Source organism: Odocoileus virginianus, chromosome 28 (assembly GCF_023699985.2).
Source record: "Odocoileus virginianus isolate 20LAN1187 ecotype Illinois chromosome 28, Ovbor_1.2, whole genome shotgun sequence".
Classification (NCBI taxonomy): Eukaryota; Metazoa; Chordata; class Mammalia; order Artiodactyla; family Cervidae; genus Odocoileus; species Odocoileus virginianus.
Genome location: NC_069701.1, coordinates 31,833,616 through 31,850,019, shown reverse-complemented (window position 1 = coordinate 31,850,019; position 16,404 = coordinate 31,833,616). Strand labels below are relative to the sequence as shown.

At 45.3% G+C, this 16,404-nt stretch overlaps 1 protein-coding gene across 1 annotated transcript in view; it reads left to right on the top strand.

Annotated features, from left to right (window-relative positions):
- Window positions 1-16,404, top strand: part of PRDM10 (PR/SET domain 10) — a 91,976-nt gene that overhangs the window by 68,694 nt on the left and 6,878 nt on the right. The window contains exons 12-20 of the mRNA XM_020874687.2: window positions 418-765; window positions 2,766-2,921; window positions 4,591-4,770; window positions 6,027-6,137; window positions 7,605-7,805; window positions 8,477-8,620; window positions 9,500-9,670; window positions 11,793-11,933; window positions 14,789-14,957. Coding sequence (XP_020730346.2) covers window positions 418-765; window positions 2,766-2,921; window positions 4,591-4,770; window positions 6,027-6,137; window positions 7,605-7,805; window positions 8,477-8,620; window positions 9,500-9,670; window positions 11,793-11,933; window positions 14,789-14,957 — 1,621 coding nt within the window. The remainder of the gene's footprint in view (window positions 1-417; window positions 766-2,765; window positions 2,922-4,590; window positions 4,771-6,026; window positions 6,138-7,604; window positions 7,806-8,476; window positions 8,621-9,499; window positions 9,671-11,792; window positions 11,934-14,788; window positions 14,958-16,404) is intronic.

Below are 16,404 nucleotides of genomic sequence, written 5' to 3'. Positions count from 1 at the left end.
TCAAGGCCTTCAACAAGTAACATTTGGCTGACTTGCTCCCACCTCATCGTGCATGTGTCACTCACCCCAAGTCATTCCTTCCAAATCTTCGATTTTTATTCTACTTGACTCTGGGATTTCTTCTATTGTACAACTCTTATTTTTTGAACGTGACTTAGATCCTTTCAGAAGAAAGCACACACGCGAAGGCATAAAACAAAACACAAACTCTGTCTTTTCAAGATGAACTTCTTTGAAGATGGCTTCATTTTTAAGGTCTCTGCCAGAAAAAAAAAATCTTCTTTCAACAGTGTATCCTAGTTTAATTTCTATGGAAAGTCTGTGATCGCTGGGATCGCCCTCTCTTCCCATAAATGTGTGAGCTGCTTGCACATTTGGCCTACTCACTAAGTAATCCCGTTTATGTGTGTCTTTCAGAACGCAGCTCTGCAGCATCTCTTTATTCGGAAGTCTTTCCGGCCTTTTAAATGCTTGCAGTGTGGGAAGGCCTTCCGTGAGAAGGACAAGCTGGACCAACACTTGCGCTTCCATGGGCGGGAGGGGAACTGCCCGCTGACCTGTGACCTCTGTAACAAGGGCTTCATCAGCAGTGCGTCCTTGGAGAGCCACATGAAGCTCCACTCGGACCAGAAGACTTACTCTTGCATTTTTTGCCCAGAATCCTTTGACCGCCTTGATTTGTTGAAAGATCACGTGGCCATTCATATCAATGATGGCTACTTCAGCTGCCCAACTTGTAAGAAACGGTTCCCAGATTTTATCCAGGTGAGTACCAACTGCCGAGATGCCCGAGTACTGCCATTTTTAGGAAAGAAAAACGGCTGCTTTTGGAAAATTGAGATGGCCCATTATCTGTATCTTTCATCCCCCCTTCTTGACAACAACTTCATAGTTGGAGAATGATGTCTCTTCAAACTGCTTTTGATAAGCAGAAGATGACTGCGACCCTTAATTGTCCAAATAAGACATTGGCATTTAAGCATCTAAGTTATGTTACAGGAAATAAACACTCAGATCTGGTTATAATTTTTAAAAAAGTCTTTCTTCATCCCTGCCAATACTCACTACTTATAAAATATGTGGCACCTGTAGAAGACAGGCTCCCATTTCCTGCCTGGAAACATTTTCCCCCCATCACTGTGGCTTTCTGTCTTAGGCTACTAAGGTGGTGCATTTTGGAAGGAAATGAAAGAGTAAGTTGGTATATAACATACTGATTTTTGGGGGAGGACCATATTGTACAGCATGGGGGATCTTAGCTTCCAATCCTGGATCAAACTTGTACCCCTGCTTTTGAAGTGTGGACTCCTAACCATTGGCCCACAAGGAAAGTGCCAGTATACTTTGGTTTTAAACACTGACCTCCTCCCCGTGTTTTATTCTGGAGCAAAATGGGGTGAGGATAAATTCCAGAATATTCATGATTTCATTTGGACTTCAAGTGATAATAGTGTTATATGCTAGTGAATGAATAAGTGAGCCTAAATATCTAATGAGTTTCCCTGCTGCGGATGATAAAGAATCCACCTGCAGTGCGGGAGACCTGTGTTCAATAATAAAAACACCCCCCTCTCTGCTTTTTAAATTACCAAAAGAAAACTGAGATTTAATCATAGTTCTGCTAGTATTGGAGAAGGAAATGGCAACCCACTCCAGTATTCTTGCCTGGAAAATCCCATGGATGAAGGAGCCTGGCAGGCTACAGTCCATGGGGTCGCAAAGAGTCGGACACAACTGAGCGACTTCGCTCACTCACTCACTCTGCTAGTATTGAGAGTCTTGGTAATTTTCTCACTTTACACAAACAATTAAGTAAGTTTCTGCTTAAAATTTTTTTAATTTTTATTTTTTAGCCTTGAATAGTTCCATTAGTGTAGAATTTAATGGCACAAGAGACTCCAAAAATAATAAATGACAAGTCTTATAGGAATGGTTTGATAGCTCAATACCTAGGCCCCATACATAACTCTTCTTCACTGGATATTTATGACTGAGAAACTTCAGAGGCCATATTCTTTTATTTAAGTTATTTGAAAGTACAGGGAATAAATCTCAAGTAAGGGGAAAGGATGCTGGTGTTGTGTAGTCCTCATAAATGGGTAATGTGTTTTGTATCATTGAATTCATGTCTTTAATGGTAAAGAATCCACCTGCCAATGCAGGAGATGCAAGAGACTCCCCTGGAGGAGGAAAGGGCCACCCATTCCAGTATCCCTGCCTGGGAAAATCCATGGACAGAGGAGCCTGGTGGGTTCCAAAGAGTCGGACACGTACAAGAGACTGAGACATGCACGCATGTCTTTAATTCTTCAGAAGCTGATTTTATGGAAGGGTGTAAACGGACCTATTACTGCAAGGGGCTAGATTGTTTGTATCCATATTGGAAGCAGGAAAAAGTGAGAAAGAATTATTTTCTGTCTTCTTGTGGTTAATTTTTGCCAAGATTCATTTAAATCCAAAGGAACTCTTAATCTTTTTTTTTTTTTTTTTTGAAAAAAAGAGGGAGAGAGACAAATGTGGCCCAGGCAATCAGGGCTTGGACTAAGCAAGCATTTTCTTCCTCCTCTCAAGTCCTAGGAGGTCGAGAGCAGTAAGGTTTTCTGGCCACTGTGGAAAGGATGCTCTCACTGAGGTTAGTTACCAGTCACACCCGATTGGCTCCCAGGCCAGGCTGATGAGAATCCAAGGCAATGCAGCTGGCTCCCTCTAGTGTTGGCGAGCTGCCTCCTGTCATTTTCCCTGACTTTCCGTGTCTTCTCTGCCAGGTGAAAAAGCACGTGCGCAGCTTCCACTCAGAGAAGATCTACCAGTGTACGGAGTGCGACAAGGCCTTCTGCCGTCCCGACAAGCTGCGTCTGCACATGCTCCGGCACTCGGACCGCAAGGACTTCCTGTGCTCCACGTGTGGGAAGCAGTTCAAGGTGCGAACCAGCGGGCCACTGAAACTGTCACGTCGAGGACAAGGCTGCTCATTTTGGGGGTGCTCACAGCAGGGACTTGAGCTGTCCTTTGTGTCTGTGTACGGTTTGAAAGTGATAGTCGCTCAGTCGTGTCCGACTCTCTGTGACCCCATGGACTGTAGCCCAGCAGGCTCCTCTGTCCGTGGGATTTTCCAGGCAAGAATACCAGAGTGGGTTGCCATTTCCTTCTCCAGGGGATCTTCCTGACCCAGGGATCTAACCCAGTAATAATGCATCTCCTACAAGAATCCAAGTGTATGATGAATAGAACTAAACTGCTATCAAGGAATTCCTAAGGGGACAATATATTTACCCATCAAATCAAGAGATTTTTTTCTTGAGCATTTATGAAGTGTAAGAGTCTGATAATTGAGCCCTAGGTCATCAGGACATCATCCAGTGGAAGTGGGAAGTGTATGGGATGTTGAGAGGGTTAGGCTCCTTTGGGGAATGTTAATGACTTCTGGGATTAAGATAAAAGATAAGAAGTATAATAACATGCCTGGAATTTGGAAGAAGGCAAAGGAAAACCGCACAGGAGACTCAGAGATAAGAGTTAAACAAATCATTGTGAAAATGGTAAAACAAGCTTCCTTGGGAAGCCAGATGTTTCTGCAAAGATGTCACTGAGAGACACTCTGCAGAATATGAGTGTAGGTCATCCTGTCATAGAAACTGGAAAAGAACCAGAAATGGATTCAGGAGGGGAAAACTGCCTTGAAAAGGAGGCCTGTGTAGAATGTGGAGGTTGGTGGGGCTGCCTGGCCATGTACCTCTGAACTTAGCACGGTGGGCATTCAAGAAACGTTTGTTACATAAATGTGCTGAAAAATGAAGGAGGTTACAGAAACATCCTTGAGCTAAAATGTGGAAAGAACTGGTCTGGTGGAAAGGTTCAAAGTCTCTATAAGACCAACAACCGTGTAATTACATGTCTGAGAGCAGAGCCTCACTGGATCAGGGAGCTGGCATTTTTGGAGTTTGTTTTTATTCAGGAAGGGCTCTGCCTAATTTTCTGTCTGTGGACTCATATCAACCCATATCCCTTGATCACATCATCAGATTAAAAGCTGTGACTTTGACCTAGATCGTGTACCCCATCCATAATGGGTAGTATAACTGCTTACACACTTGTAAATCCGTATGGTGAAAAACACTTAAATTCACTCGGGGTTTAGAGGAATGCCATGATGTGTGTGAGAACTTGTGGGAATTATTAAAAAAAAAAAAAAAAACGTGGGAATTGAGTACATACGTGGCTTTGTAAATCCAGTATCACCTACCATTCATGATCAATTTATCTTGCAGTTCTTAATACCAAATTTATTCCATGTGCCCTTTGATTGCTTCTACATAAATGCCAAGTCTTTCTTCTCAGAAGTCAGTGTGTAGCTTTCAAACTGAATGGTTATTTTAAAGCCCAGCTCACTGCAATGCACTTACTCCCTGGTGAATGGAATGACTCCTAGTCAGTGTTGCCGCATCCTTGTACCTTCTAGCAACTTGGATGCAGCCTGGTGGGTCCTGTTACTGCTAACTAGTATTGATTTTTTTTTTTTAAATCTCTTCAATTAAAATTTTTCTATCCCCACCCCCACCTTCTGCCTTCTCAAAAATTCTCTGCAAACAGCGGAAAGACAAACTCCGGGAGCACATGCAAAGGATGCACAATCCTGAGAGGGAGGCCAAGAAAGCTGACCGCAGCAGCCGCTCCAAGACGTTCAAGCCCCGCATCACGTCCACCGACTACGACAGCTTCACGTTCAAGTGCCGCCTCTGCATGATGGGCTTCCGGAGGCGGGGCATGCTGGTCAGTGTCCACTGCCCTACACCTAAACAGAGTTCTGCACGCAACCTGTCACCGGGTTTCCTCACTGGCTGGGCACGACAGGGAGACAGACAGTTCCCAGCTTGGGGCTCCTCTTCTCCCCAGGCTCCCTTGCCCCCCCTTGCCATGGTTCATTTCTGGTGTCTCTTGGAAGGGGTCTTTGTGATCACTTTTCCTCACTAGTTTTGCTTTGCTGTGCTGTGTGTTTTCTTTCCCTCTTCTCTTCTGTGTTCCTAAACTGGCCTTTCTGGTGGGGTCCTCTCCCCCAGCCGCCCACTCTGATTGTCCCAGATATGACACAACAGTAGACGGGACTTTCCATCTAGGCAGGGCACGGGGACCAGCTTAGCAGAGACACCCGGAGAGCTGGTTCTCGATTCATTTTGCTCCGATGACAGTTTTTGCAACATGTATTTCTGCCAGAACCTGCCAGTAAAGTCGGAAACGGTTAATTTTTTTTAACTGTTAACTTTTATATTTGGGTATAGTTGATTGGCAATGTTGTGATAGGTTCAGGTGGACAGCAAAGGGATTCAGCTATATACATATACATTTATCCATTCTCCCCCAAACTCCCCTCCCATCTAGGCTGCCACCTAACATTGAGCAGAGTTCCCTGTGCTCTACAACAGGTCCTTGTTGGTCATCCAATTTAAATATAGTGGTGTGTACACATCCATGCCAAACTCTCTGACTACCCCTTCCCCCATTCTTCCCCTCTGGCAGCTATAAATTCTTTCTCTAAGTCAGTGAGTCTGTTTCTATTTTGTAAATAAGTTCATTTGTGTCATTTCTTTATAGATTCTACATATGAGAGGTATCATACGATATTTCTGATCTTTCTCTTTCGGAGACCATTACTTATAATACAGAGCCTTCGTTTGCATTCTGTTTAACATCCTCAGTAAGGTTAGGGCCCTAAATAATGAGAGACAGGCTTCCATCAGTAGAATTCACTAAAGAAATTCCTGCTAGTGTACTTTTCCTTTTCTTTTAGTCAAAGGCTGTTAATGGAATCCACAGCAACCCAATTCACCTTCAGTAATTTGCTGAATTGCCATTAACTCCTGTTAATGCTTTGGTCTCAGAGGGACCTGGCCGTGCTGGTTCTGGCCGAATGCCTTACGTTTTGGGACGTTGCTTCAGAGAACTTCAACTTCCAGCAGTCGATATCAGAGGTGTTTGTTCAGTGCTTGTAATGGGATCTTGTTTTCTCATTTGCTTTTTTTTCCTTTTAGGTAAATCACTTATCAAAGAGGCACCCAGACATGAAGATAGAAGAGGTGCCAGAGTTAACTCTACCCATCATAAAGCCCAACCGTGACTACTTCTGTCAGTATTGTGATAAGGTAAAAGGAAACGGCCCACAGGAGGACGGACCTTTGTGGGAGCTCCTCTTAGGGCTGGCTTGTCTGCGTGTATAAATTCTTACTGGGCTTCCCACATGGTTCAGCAGTAGAGTTCTCCTCCCATCGATCATGGGTTCAATCCCTGGGTTGGGAAGATCCCTGGAGAAGGGAATGGCAACCCACTCTAGTATTCTTGCCTGGAGAATCCCATGGACAGAGGAGCCTGGCGGGCTACAGTTTATGGGGTCGCATAGAGTCGGACATAACTGAGTGACTGAGCACACACCCACATAAATACATTCTAGGATCTCACAGTTTCTCTTAACAGATAGGTTCTCTGTCTCAGCAGTTTTCCATTTAGACAAGAAAGGACTAGAAATGCACCCTCATTTTAAGTCAAATTTTTTTTCTTCAAAATTAGTTGACTTTGCTTTTCTGGTTGTTTCTTCTTTCTGTGATTTTTCTTTTTCTTTTTTTTGCTATAAAAGAAGAGGCTTATTGCCCAGAGTTTGGTTTGTGAATTGGCTTTAAATTCGTAAGCTCTAAAATGAGAGTGCCTATCATCCTACAGTACATTTTGTGTTTCTAGAAGATTGAGTAGGATGTGAAGAAGTTTTATGGTGTAATACTCTGCTTGTACTTGTATATTCTTGATTTTTAGTAGTTAGGAAGAAGATAGGAATAGAATATACGTTTATTGTTTCATTGTAATATTGTCCCCTTATCCAATGTCAGCTGTATAAGGTGTAAGCTATATATAAGTGGTGTCAACTTAAAAGCAAGAAACATTTTTAAAGCACAGATTCGCCACTGTGGGTTCTAGTTGCTATTAGACTTGCTGTTTTGGAAGGTTCTTTGGCGTATGAGTCAACTACATACATCACATGAGGGCTTTCTCAGAAAGTCTGAAGGGCGAGCTGGCCTTAGAAGCAGTTCTTTCTATGACTATGTATCTACCTCTTAAACTTTAGATAAAGGTGTAAATATTTTTACTATTTCTATCTTAGATTCATAACTTCAAGAAGTTGCCTCATGTATCTATTATATTCTTGCCCTGCGTTCTGTGCTCAGTCGCTCAGTCGTGTCTGACTCTTTACAACCCATGGACTGTAGCCCACCTGGCTCCTCTGTCCATGGGATTCTCCAGGCAAGAATACTGGAATGGGTTGCCATTTCCTCCTCCAGGGGATCTTCCTGACCCCGGGATCGAACCCACATCTCCTCCGTTTCCTGCATTCACAGGTGGATTCTTTTACCACTGAACCACCTGGGAAGTCCCATATTATGTTCTTATGTTATTCTAATGTATGTTATATCCTCATTATCCTTCAATATGTCTGTTAATATATTTTATTTTGGGCTATATGAATGCTCTTTCTCGTTTCCTTGTAGTGAAATTGTTAGTTTACTTTAAGCAAGACAGCAGAACTATATACTGCTTTCACGGCAAAACTTTTGAATTTTCAGGTTTACAAAAGTGCCAGCAAGCGAAAAGCCCATATTCTGAAGAACCATCCCGGGGCCGAGCTTCCGCCAAGCATTCGGAAACTTCGCCCTGCGGGCCCCGGAGAGCCAGACCCCATGCTGAGCACCCACACACAGCTCACGGGCACCATAGCCACCCCGCCCGTCTGCTGCCCTCACTGCTCCAAACAGTACAGCAGCAAGGTACGTGGTCGGCTCGGGCCGCCTGGGAGCCGAGGGCCCGGTTTAGGGAAGCCTGACTTAAGGCAGCTTCTCGTCCGGGTGCTGTGATGGGTTCTTCTGCATTGGTGCGGGGCCTAGAGGAGCTGTTTTCTGTGATCAGGGACCACAGTACAGAATGGGAAGAGAATACGGATGGACTGTCTCCAGAATTAGCGGCATCTGAGAGCCCGAGCACTCCAATGGTGTCCTTTTCCCTTGGCCCGAGGAGGGCCTCGGATTTGAATATTCTGTGCTCGTGGTTTATGAGCTCAGGCTTGCAGCAGCACTACCTAAGAACTTAAATGATGGTTCCTGAAAAGCGAGTCACTTTTGCTTAGGGGCTTATCACCGCTTGCTGCAGGTTTGGGTGGGATGAGGGCTTATGTGAGGTATCCTGACCTTGCCTGATAGCATGGCAGGGAGTGGGGGGCCGGGGCTGGAGGCAGGGGGAGTCACACACCTCTTTTTTCCCTTTCATACATGCCATTGTCCCACTTCAGGAAAGGCAAGTAGAGTCAGTGTTGCTCTGACTTTTTCTTTTTAAAGAAAAAGCATAACATGAAAGACTTTAGGAACCACTGGAGGATTTGCATTTGGGAAAGCTTGAAAATAACCAATTCTAGTAATTATTCTTGGTTTTTGCCATTTTTCAGACCAAGATGGTACAACACATTCGAAAGAAGCACCCAGAGTACGCCCAGCTCCCCAACACCATTCACACACCTCTGACCACAGCTGTGATCAGTGCAACGCCAGCTGTCCTGACGACCGACAGCGCCACTGGAGAGACCGTGGTGGTAAGTGTGAGCAGAAAGCACCTCTCCTCTCCTTCCTGCCTGTCACAGTTCCAGTGCCAAGGCCACGTGTCTCTTGGCACTTAATTGGCTGGAGATGTAGCCCACCACCCTTCAGCGTCCTATGCGAGGCATGATGTTTATGCCTGGGTCTCCCAGTTGGTGCTTCCCAAAGCTGTCTGTGAAACGAACAGCAGGAAGTCTTCAGTGCTGCCTATTCATCCCAAGACTCTCAGAACCTCTGGGGTAACTCCCCTGCCCGACACAGATAGACTGAGATAGAGAGGTCATCTTCCAGCACCTTCTTCTTTTTCTTTTTTTAATATTTATTTATCTATTTGGCTACATCGGATCCTAGTTGTGCCACACAGGATCTTTTTCTAAATGTATTTATTTGTAATTGAAGGATAGTTGCTTTACATTGTTGTATTGGTTTCTGCCAGACACACACAGGATCTTTTAGCTGCAACATGTAAACTCTTAGGCGCAGCATGAGGAATCTGTTGTTCCCTGACCGGGGATCAAACCCAGGTCCCCTGCATTGGGAGTTCTGAGTCTTAGCCACCTGACCACCAAGGAAGTCCCCCAACGTCTTCTTAACTTTGGATTTTTTTCTATCTGTGCTTAGGACTTATCTGTAGTCCCCTGATCCACCAGTAAAACAAACCAAAGAAAAAAATTTTTTTTGATTGAGCTATGTGGTACGTGGGAATTTAGGTCTCCAACCAGGGATCGACCCCATGTCCCCTGCATGGGGAACCCAGAGTCTTAACACTGGACCAGGGACGTCCCAAGACAAACCAAATTTTGCAGAATTTCAGAGCACTGAAATAGCTACAACCAGCAGTGTTATTAGCAATGTACTTCTTGTCATTTGTCTAGACGACAGACCTGCTAACCCAGGCAATGACAGAGCTGTCCCAGACCTTAACGACGGATTACCGAACACCACAAGGGGACTATCAGAGAATCCAGTACATTCCTGTGTCACAGTCCACGTCCGGCCTGCAGCAGCCTCAGCACATACAGCTCCAAGTGGTGCAGGTGGCTCCGGTACTGTCCTGCGTTTATTTCTCTTTACCTGCATGAAAACCGTATTGCCGTCAGTCAGTAGGGCAGTGGGGGTCACCTAAAGCCCCGTATGCTCAGAGCTGGAGTTGGGCCCTACATCACTGTACCTGTCAGCTTGGAGTCGGAGGCATTTGTACAGACCCTGCTGTTGATGGCTCTAGACTCAACGGTGTAAGGGATTTCTGTCAATAGTGTCTAGAGATTTTCTCTGCTGCTGCTGCTAAGTCGCTTCAGTCGTGTCTGACTCTGTGCGACCCCATTAGACGGCAGCCCACCAGGCTCCCCCGTCCCTGGGATTCTCCAGGCAAGAACACTGGAGTGGGTTGCCATGTCCTTCTCCAATGCATGAAAGTGAAAAGTGAAAGTGAAGTCGCTTAGTTATGTCTGACTCCTAGCAACCCCATGGACTGCAGCCTACCAGGCTCCTCCGTCCATGGGAGTTTCCAGGCAAGAGTACTGGAGTGGGGTGCCATTGCCTTCTCCAAGAGATTTTCTCTAGATTCTAGAGAAAATGTGCAGCTAGCTAGCATACTAGCTGCAGCGTGTACCATTATCCTGCCCTACTGCAGGACGGTGTGAGCCTCTTCTGAATGCTTACCTTGGGCATCCAGGCTGACTACTTGTTGAGGAGCCTATTTGATCATCTCCTACCTGGGCATTGAATGATGTCTATCAGTGGGAGCTTATAAGGAATAATTGTGAATTTTGAGTATCAGTACCTTATTAATAGTGAGGTATAATTGTTCCTTCTGAAAGGTAATTAGTAGCTCATTCTTACTGATTCAGGAGCTAAAAGGAAAAAATCCTCCCCAAACTATTGTTTCACTTAATTATGCTGAGAAATTGTACTCAAGGCACACATGAACAAACATTTTGCTTTGAAATAAACTGGACTCTGAAGATTTAAAGCTAGTATGAAAGCAGGAAATTGGAAGTTGTCATTGACTGTTCTTTATTTTTTTTATAGGAGGGTTATTTTTTTAAATATATAGCAGTGTTACTAATTCTAGGCTTTGGAAGAATCTTTGAATATCTGAAGTTGTCTGTAAACTGTGATACATATGTACATTATTTTGGAAAAAGTATCTCTACTTTGGCCACATGTTCACAGATGTCTGTGCTACAAATAAGGTTAGGAACCACTGTTCTATTGATCAAGAGTGACAAGCCAAAAGCAACTTCTCTACTTTGATCTCTTTTAGCTGATAAAGGGTAGGCCATTACATTTGATTGAAATTTAAGGGGAAAAGATTTTTGATTCCTGAGAGCTTCTCATTCAGCTTCTTATTAGGAGCTATATTCCCTCGTTTCCCTTCCAGTATTAAATCACATTACTGTTTCATGGTTAGTAAGCAAAATTTTTTAAATTAATTTATTTTAATTGGGATATAATTATTGTACAATATTGTGGTGGTTTTTGCCATACATCGACATGAATCAGCCCTGGATGCACACGTGTCCGCCTATCCTGAATTCCCATCCTACCCCCCTCCCCACCCCATCCCTCTGGGCTGTCCCAGAGCACCAGCTTTGAGTGCCCCCCTTCACGCATCAAACTTGGACTGCTCATCTACTTTACATATGGTAATATACATGTTTCAATTCTATTCTCTCAAATCACCCCACCCTACCTCCTCCCACATAGTCCAAAAGTCTGTTCTTTACATCTATGTCTCTTTTGCTGCCTTGCATATAGGATCGTTATTAGCGTCTTTCTAAATTCCATATATATGTGTTAATATACTGTATTGGTGTTTCTCTTTCTGACTTACTTCACTCTGTATGATAGACTCCAGTTTCATCCACCTCATTAGAACTGACTCAAATGTGTACCTTTTTATAGTGAGTAGTTTTCCATCATGCATATGTACCACAACTTCCTTATCCGTTTGTCTGCTGATGGACATCTAGGCTAGCAAGCATAATTTTTAAGGCTGTCTTTTCCCCCGATGTTTGCCAGCTTGGCTTCAGTGTGGGTTCTTGGGACTGAGCTCTGGCTCTGAAGTCCCATCTCTTTTGGGAGACGTGGTTTCAGCTGCACTTTCTCTCTGGAAGGCTTTCCCTGAACTGTACTCAGCATGGGTCTGGGTTTCTCCTCCCACAGGCCACTTCCCCACACCAGTCCCAGCAGTCCACGGTGGATGTCGCCCAGCTCCACGACCCTCAGACCTACACACAGCACGCCATCCAGGTGCAGCACATCCAGGTCACCGAGCCCCCTGCGCCCTCTGTGTCCACATCCCAGGTACGCTGGCCCCTGCTCCAGGGACTAGTCTCGGGATAACATGGCTTCAGGGACTCTGAAGACATACTAAGAGCGGAGAGACGTTATGTCAGACCTAGTCTCCTTGACCATGGGAGTGATATCTTTATTTGGGGGGCCTTTAAAAGTCATCTTTGCCTCCAGTGGCTCACTGGTAAAGAATCCGCTTGCCTGTGCAGGAGATCCAGGTTCCATCCATGGGTCAGCAGGATCCTCTGAGTGACTGAGTGTGCCTGCATTAGGGACGCACCATTGAGTGCTCAGCCTCCCCTGTCTGGATGGAGCCTGACCTCTGATCTCCTGGAGATCTCCTGTTCTCGGTGGCTGGATGGCAGCTGGCAAGAGCAGGGTTGTTTCTGTAATTTTAGAGCAGTGACATTGTGAAGGATTACTGTGTTTGTGTGATAGAGACCTTCGTTGAGAAAGCAGAACACTGGAATGGGTTGCCATTTCCTTCTCCAAAAGCAGAGCTACATCTGCTTGCAAAATATTTATTAAGTTCTTACTCTTTGCAGGAAACTTTTCTACATCTTGCCTTCAAGAGCTTAGAGTCTGGTAGGGATGTAACACATGCGCACAAGCAAACAGGGCATGAAGGGAAGGCACCTGAGCCATAAAGGATGCCCATAGACTCTCTCCTGACATTCACAGGGGTCAGGACAAGAGCGCACATGAAGGCCGCATGTCATCGTATGAGTGGTTAAAGGTTTCACTCAAACCCACCAACCATTAAATAAATATGTTCTATCTTCCTGCTTGACATAGGTACTTTCATAATAATCACATTGGAAAATATATATAAAGTAACCATGGATATTAAATAAAGTGGATAGTGCTAATTAAAAATTAAATCCACAATGCAGTGGGATAATATTTATAGACTTGTGCAAAATTAGCTGTTATACCAAAATAGTGTGCACTGGAAAACAGTAAAAATGAAATTAAAAAAACAAAAAAATTAAATTGTGTTTTTCTGCCAAACACATGGCTGGCAGTGGCAGTGGCCAGGTAGAGGTGGGAGGAAGTAGGGAAAAGGATTGTTGTCACTGACATTTAGTTGCTAAGTTGTGTCCGCTCTTCGGGACCCCATGGACTGTAGCCCATCAGGCTCTTCGGTCCATGGGATTCTCCCATAGTGGGTTGCCATGCCCTCTCCCAGGGGATCTACCCAACCCAGGGATCTAGCCCACGTCCTGCCTTGGCAGGCAGATTCTTTACCACTGAGCCACCAGGGAAGCCCTTTTTTGTGGTCTCCAACTGCTTCCTCTTTTGTATCCCTCTTTTCCTGGCTCCAACTGCTATGGAAATCCGTAGGATAAACATGCACTTTCTCTGCCCTCCTATTCATTTTTTTTTTGGTGGCGGGTGGAGGGGGGGGTTCTGCTGCTTGCTGTCTGATTGCCTCTCCCCTCCTTCTAGTGTCAGGTTTCTAGTGACTTGTCCCAGCCCAAGACAGGCAGCCTCTATCCACAAGGGGCCATGAGTTTCTCAGGCCCACTAACATCGCACTTCTGAGTTTTTCAAAGGAGCTGGAGGCTGGAGGGCCAGGACGGGCTCCTCAGAGTCCCTTGTCAGGAGAGGCGGCTGTTCTATCTTCCTTTGGGAAGCAGGGGCTGCCTGCTGCCCCCTCTCCTCACCCAGGCTCCATCTTGCACTCACGGGGCCTCGGCCCCCATGTCTCAGCTCCATCCACACCCCTGCAGTTGGCAATCCAGGCCACCCCATTGGTCTCAGGTGCCTGAATACAGTTAGAGGAGCCCTGTGCGGGAGACAGGATCCCTGCAGGAGGCCACGCTCAGAGGAGGGACCTGTGTGCGTCCTGGAAGTGGGTACAGGGCCATTTCCAAGGTCCAGGAGGCCTCACCTGAGAAGGGCCGGCCAACATCCCTGCAGGGTGCCTCTTGCCCACATCTGAGGATGACGTGGATGTGTCATTCGGTTATGGGAGCTCAGTGGAGGGAAAGATGGTGCTTAGCAGGAAATCAAAGAAAATCATGTAGAAGTGGTGTTTGAGTTAGGTCTTGGAGGAGGGTGTGATTTTGACATGGTAACTGGGGGAGGCTGTATGATATGAATATGCTCTCATTATGAGAAAGACACGGGGGGTTGAGTGAGACAGACACAGACGTGGCAAATTGTGGTGTGTCTGTAAATTGTGATGTGGTATGTTAGTGACAGGAAATCGTGCTTGGAAACAAGGCCAGGAAGGTGTTTTGGAACTGAAGGGTGGACGGCTTGAGTGGCAGACAGTGGTGGTGGTGGTGGTAGGGGGGGTTGTTTATCCTGTAGGCAGAATGGGTCCCTGTGTTTATCTCCACTAACTGGGGGGTATCTAGTACACGGAAGTGGGGATTCCAACTTCTGGGTTCAACTTCAGTTTGTGTTAAATTACAGGTTAGCTTTGTGACACAGGAAAGTCATTGAGCTTTTTAGGTTTTTTTTTTTTAAAGCTATGCAATGAAGATAATTATACTTCCATTCATTTACTTTTCTAACAATTAAGTCTTTGGGTACCCTTGTAGATAATCATCCTTTGGAAAGTAATTAGGATTTCATAGTTATGATTGCTTTTCATTAATTCTGTTCTTATTTAGAATAGGTCTAATTTTAGGGACTTCCCTGGTGGTCCAGTGGTTAAGACTCCGCCCTTCCACTGCAGGAGGCATGAGTTCAATCCCAGGTCGGGGAACTAAGATTCTGCATGCAATATGGTGCAGTCCAGAATAAAATTTACTATTTTAACAGTTCTGCATTCAGCGTTACAATTCCCATGAGCATGGTTTATTTTCTTCAGCAACTGGTTGACAGTTCACGCATCCCACTCTCTTTCTCTCCAGGTGGCTGGGCAGCCGCTGAGTCCCTCCCCACAGCAGTCTCAGCAGGGGCTCAGCCCCTCGCATGTCGCAGGTAGCTCCTCACAGGGCCAGGCCCTCCAGCAGCCTTCCCAGGGCTCCACGGTCCAGCACACGTACCTCCCCAACACCTGGAATTCCTTCCGTGGCTACCGTAAGTAAGGCTGGCACTCTGGGGTGCAGGTGGGGAACCTGCAGCTACGGAGCGGAATTTCATCGGCTTTATCATCGATTTTCTGGATTAAAGGTTCATTAGCCATTTTCCTACACTCTGCGGAGCTTGTACCTCGATGCGTTTCACGATTCAGGCAGCGTCTGATGTCAGGGCCACCCTGAAATGACATTTTTCTGAGAAGTCAGGAATATTGCTGGAGCAAGTGTAGGCAGGCGGTTTAAGTAGCACAGTAGCTGCATTTAGGATTTGAGGTCATGATTCATCTCTTCTAGGTGTGTTTATAGAATGTGTATATATCAATCACTGTGCGAGACCCTGTGTGTACAAAAGATGAATATTGACTTTCATACATGTAACACCACACAATAATCATGCTAACCAAGTTTCATTAAGCTCTTACTGTGTGCCAGGAAGGATTCTAAGCTGAATCTATATCACATCTAACATTCACAGCAGCCTCCTAGATAAGTTATCAGTACTTGCATTTTGTAGATAAGGCAGTTTGGACACAGAGTAACTCATCCAAGGAACATAGCTACTAAACAGAGGACTAGGACCCAGGCAGCTTGGGTGCAGAGTTTACACTCTAAACCAGCACACGGTGCTGCTCCTCCTCACCAGATAGTCTTGGGCTCAAAGAAACTGTTATCTCATTGTTATTTAGTCACTCAGTCGTGTCCGACTCTTTGCAACCCCATGGACTGCAGCATGTCAGGTTTCCCTGTCCATCACCAACTCCCGGAATTTGCTCAAACCCATGTCCATTGAATCGGTGATGCCATTCAACCATCTCATCCTCTGTCGTCCCCTTCTCTTCCTACCCTCAACCTTTCCCAGCATCAGGGTCTTTTCCAGTGAGTTGGCTCTTCGCATCAGGTGGAGACAGATATATGAGTAGCTGATTTCAAAACCCTGAGGTTAGTGTTACCAGAACCAGTTGGGCTGGCTGCCAAAGGTCAGAACAAGTAGAAATCTTGGTGGGGACAACAGCTTTGGGTGTCAGCTGAAAAGTATGAGACCTTTATCACTGAGGACATGGAAGAAACAGGAATAGTAACAGTTAAGAGCTCCATAGCAGGAATTAGGAGAACAGGGGCTGTGTTGGTCTCTGTCTTACTACTGATTTTGTTTTTGGGCCCATCTCTGCTGTGATTGATCTTAGGCTGTGTTATGTAGATTTGGTGCGGAGACAGGCTCAAATGCTACTGTTTCTTTACAATCTATTCTCTAAAATACTGGTGGTCACAATGAGAGCTGAGCCTAGTGTGTGTTAGGGAAGTACTCTTCCTCATGATGAACCCCAGTAATCCTGGTAAATAGACTGACATTTACACTCAGATTCGTTCCCGTGAGAAGAATGTGGAATGATGCCGACAGTCATGGTAGTCATAGTAATAACTAGCATTCTAACCTGGTGAAATGATCT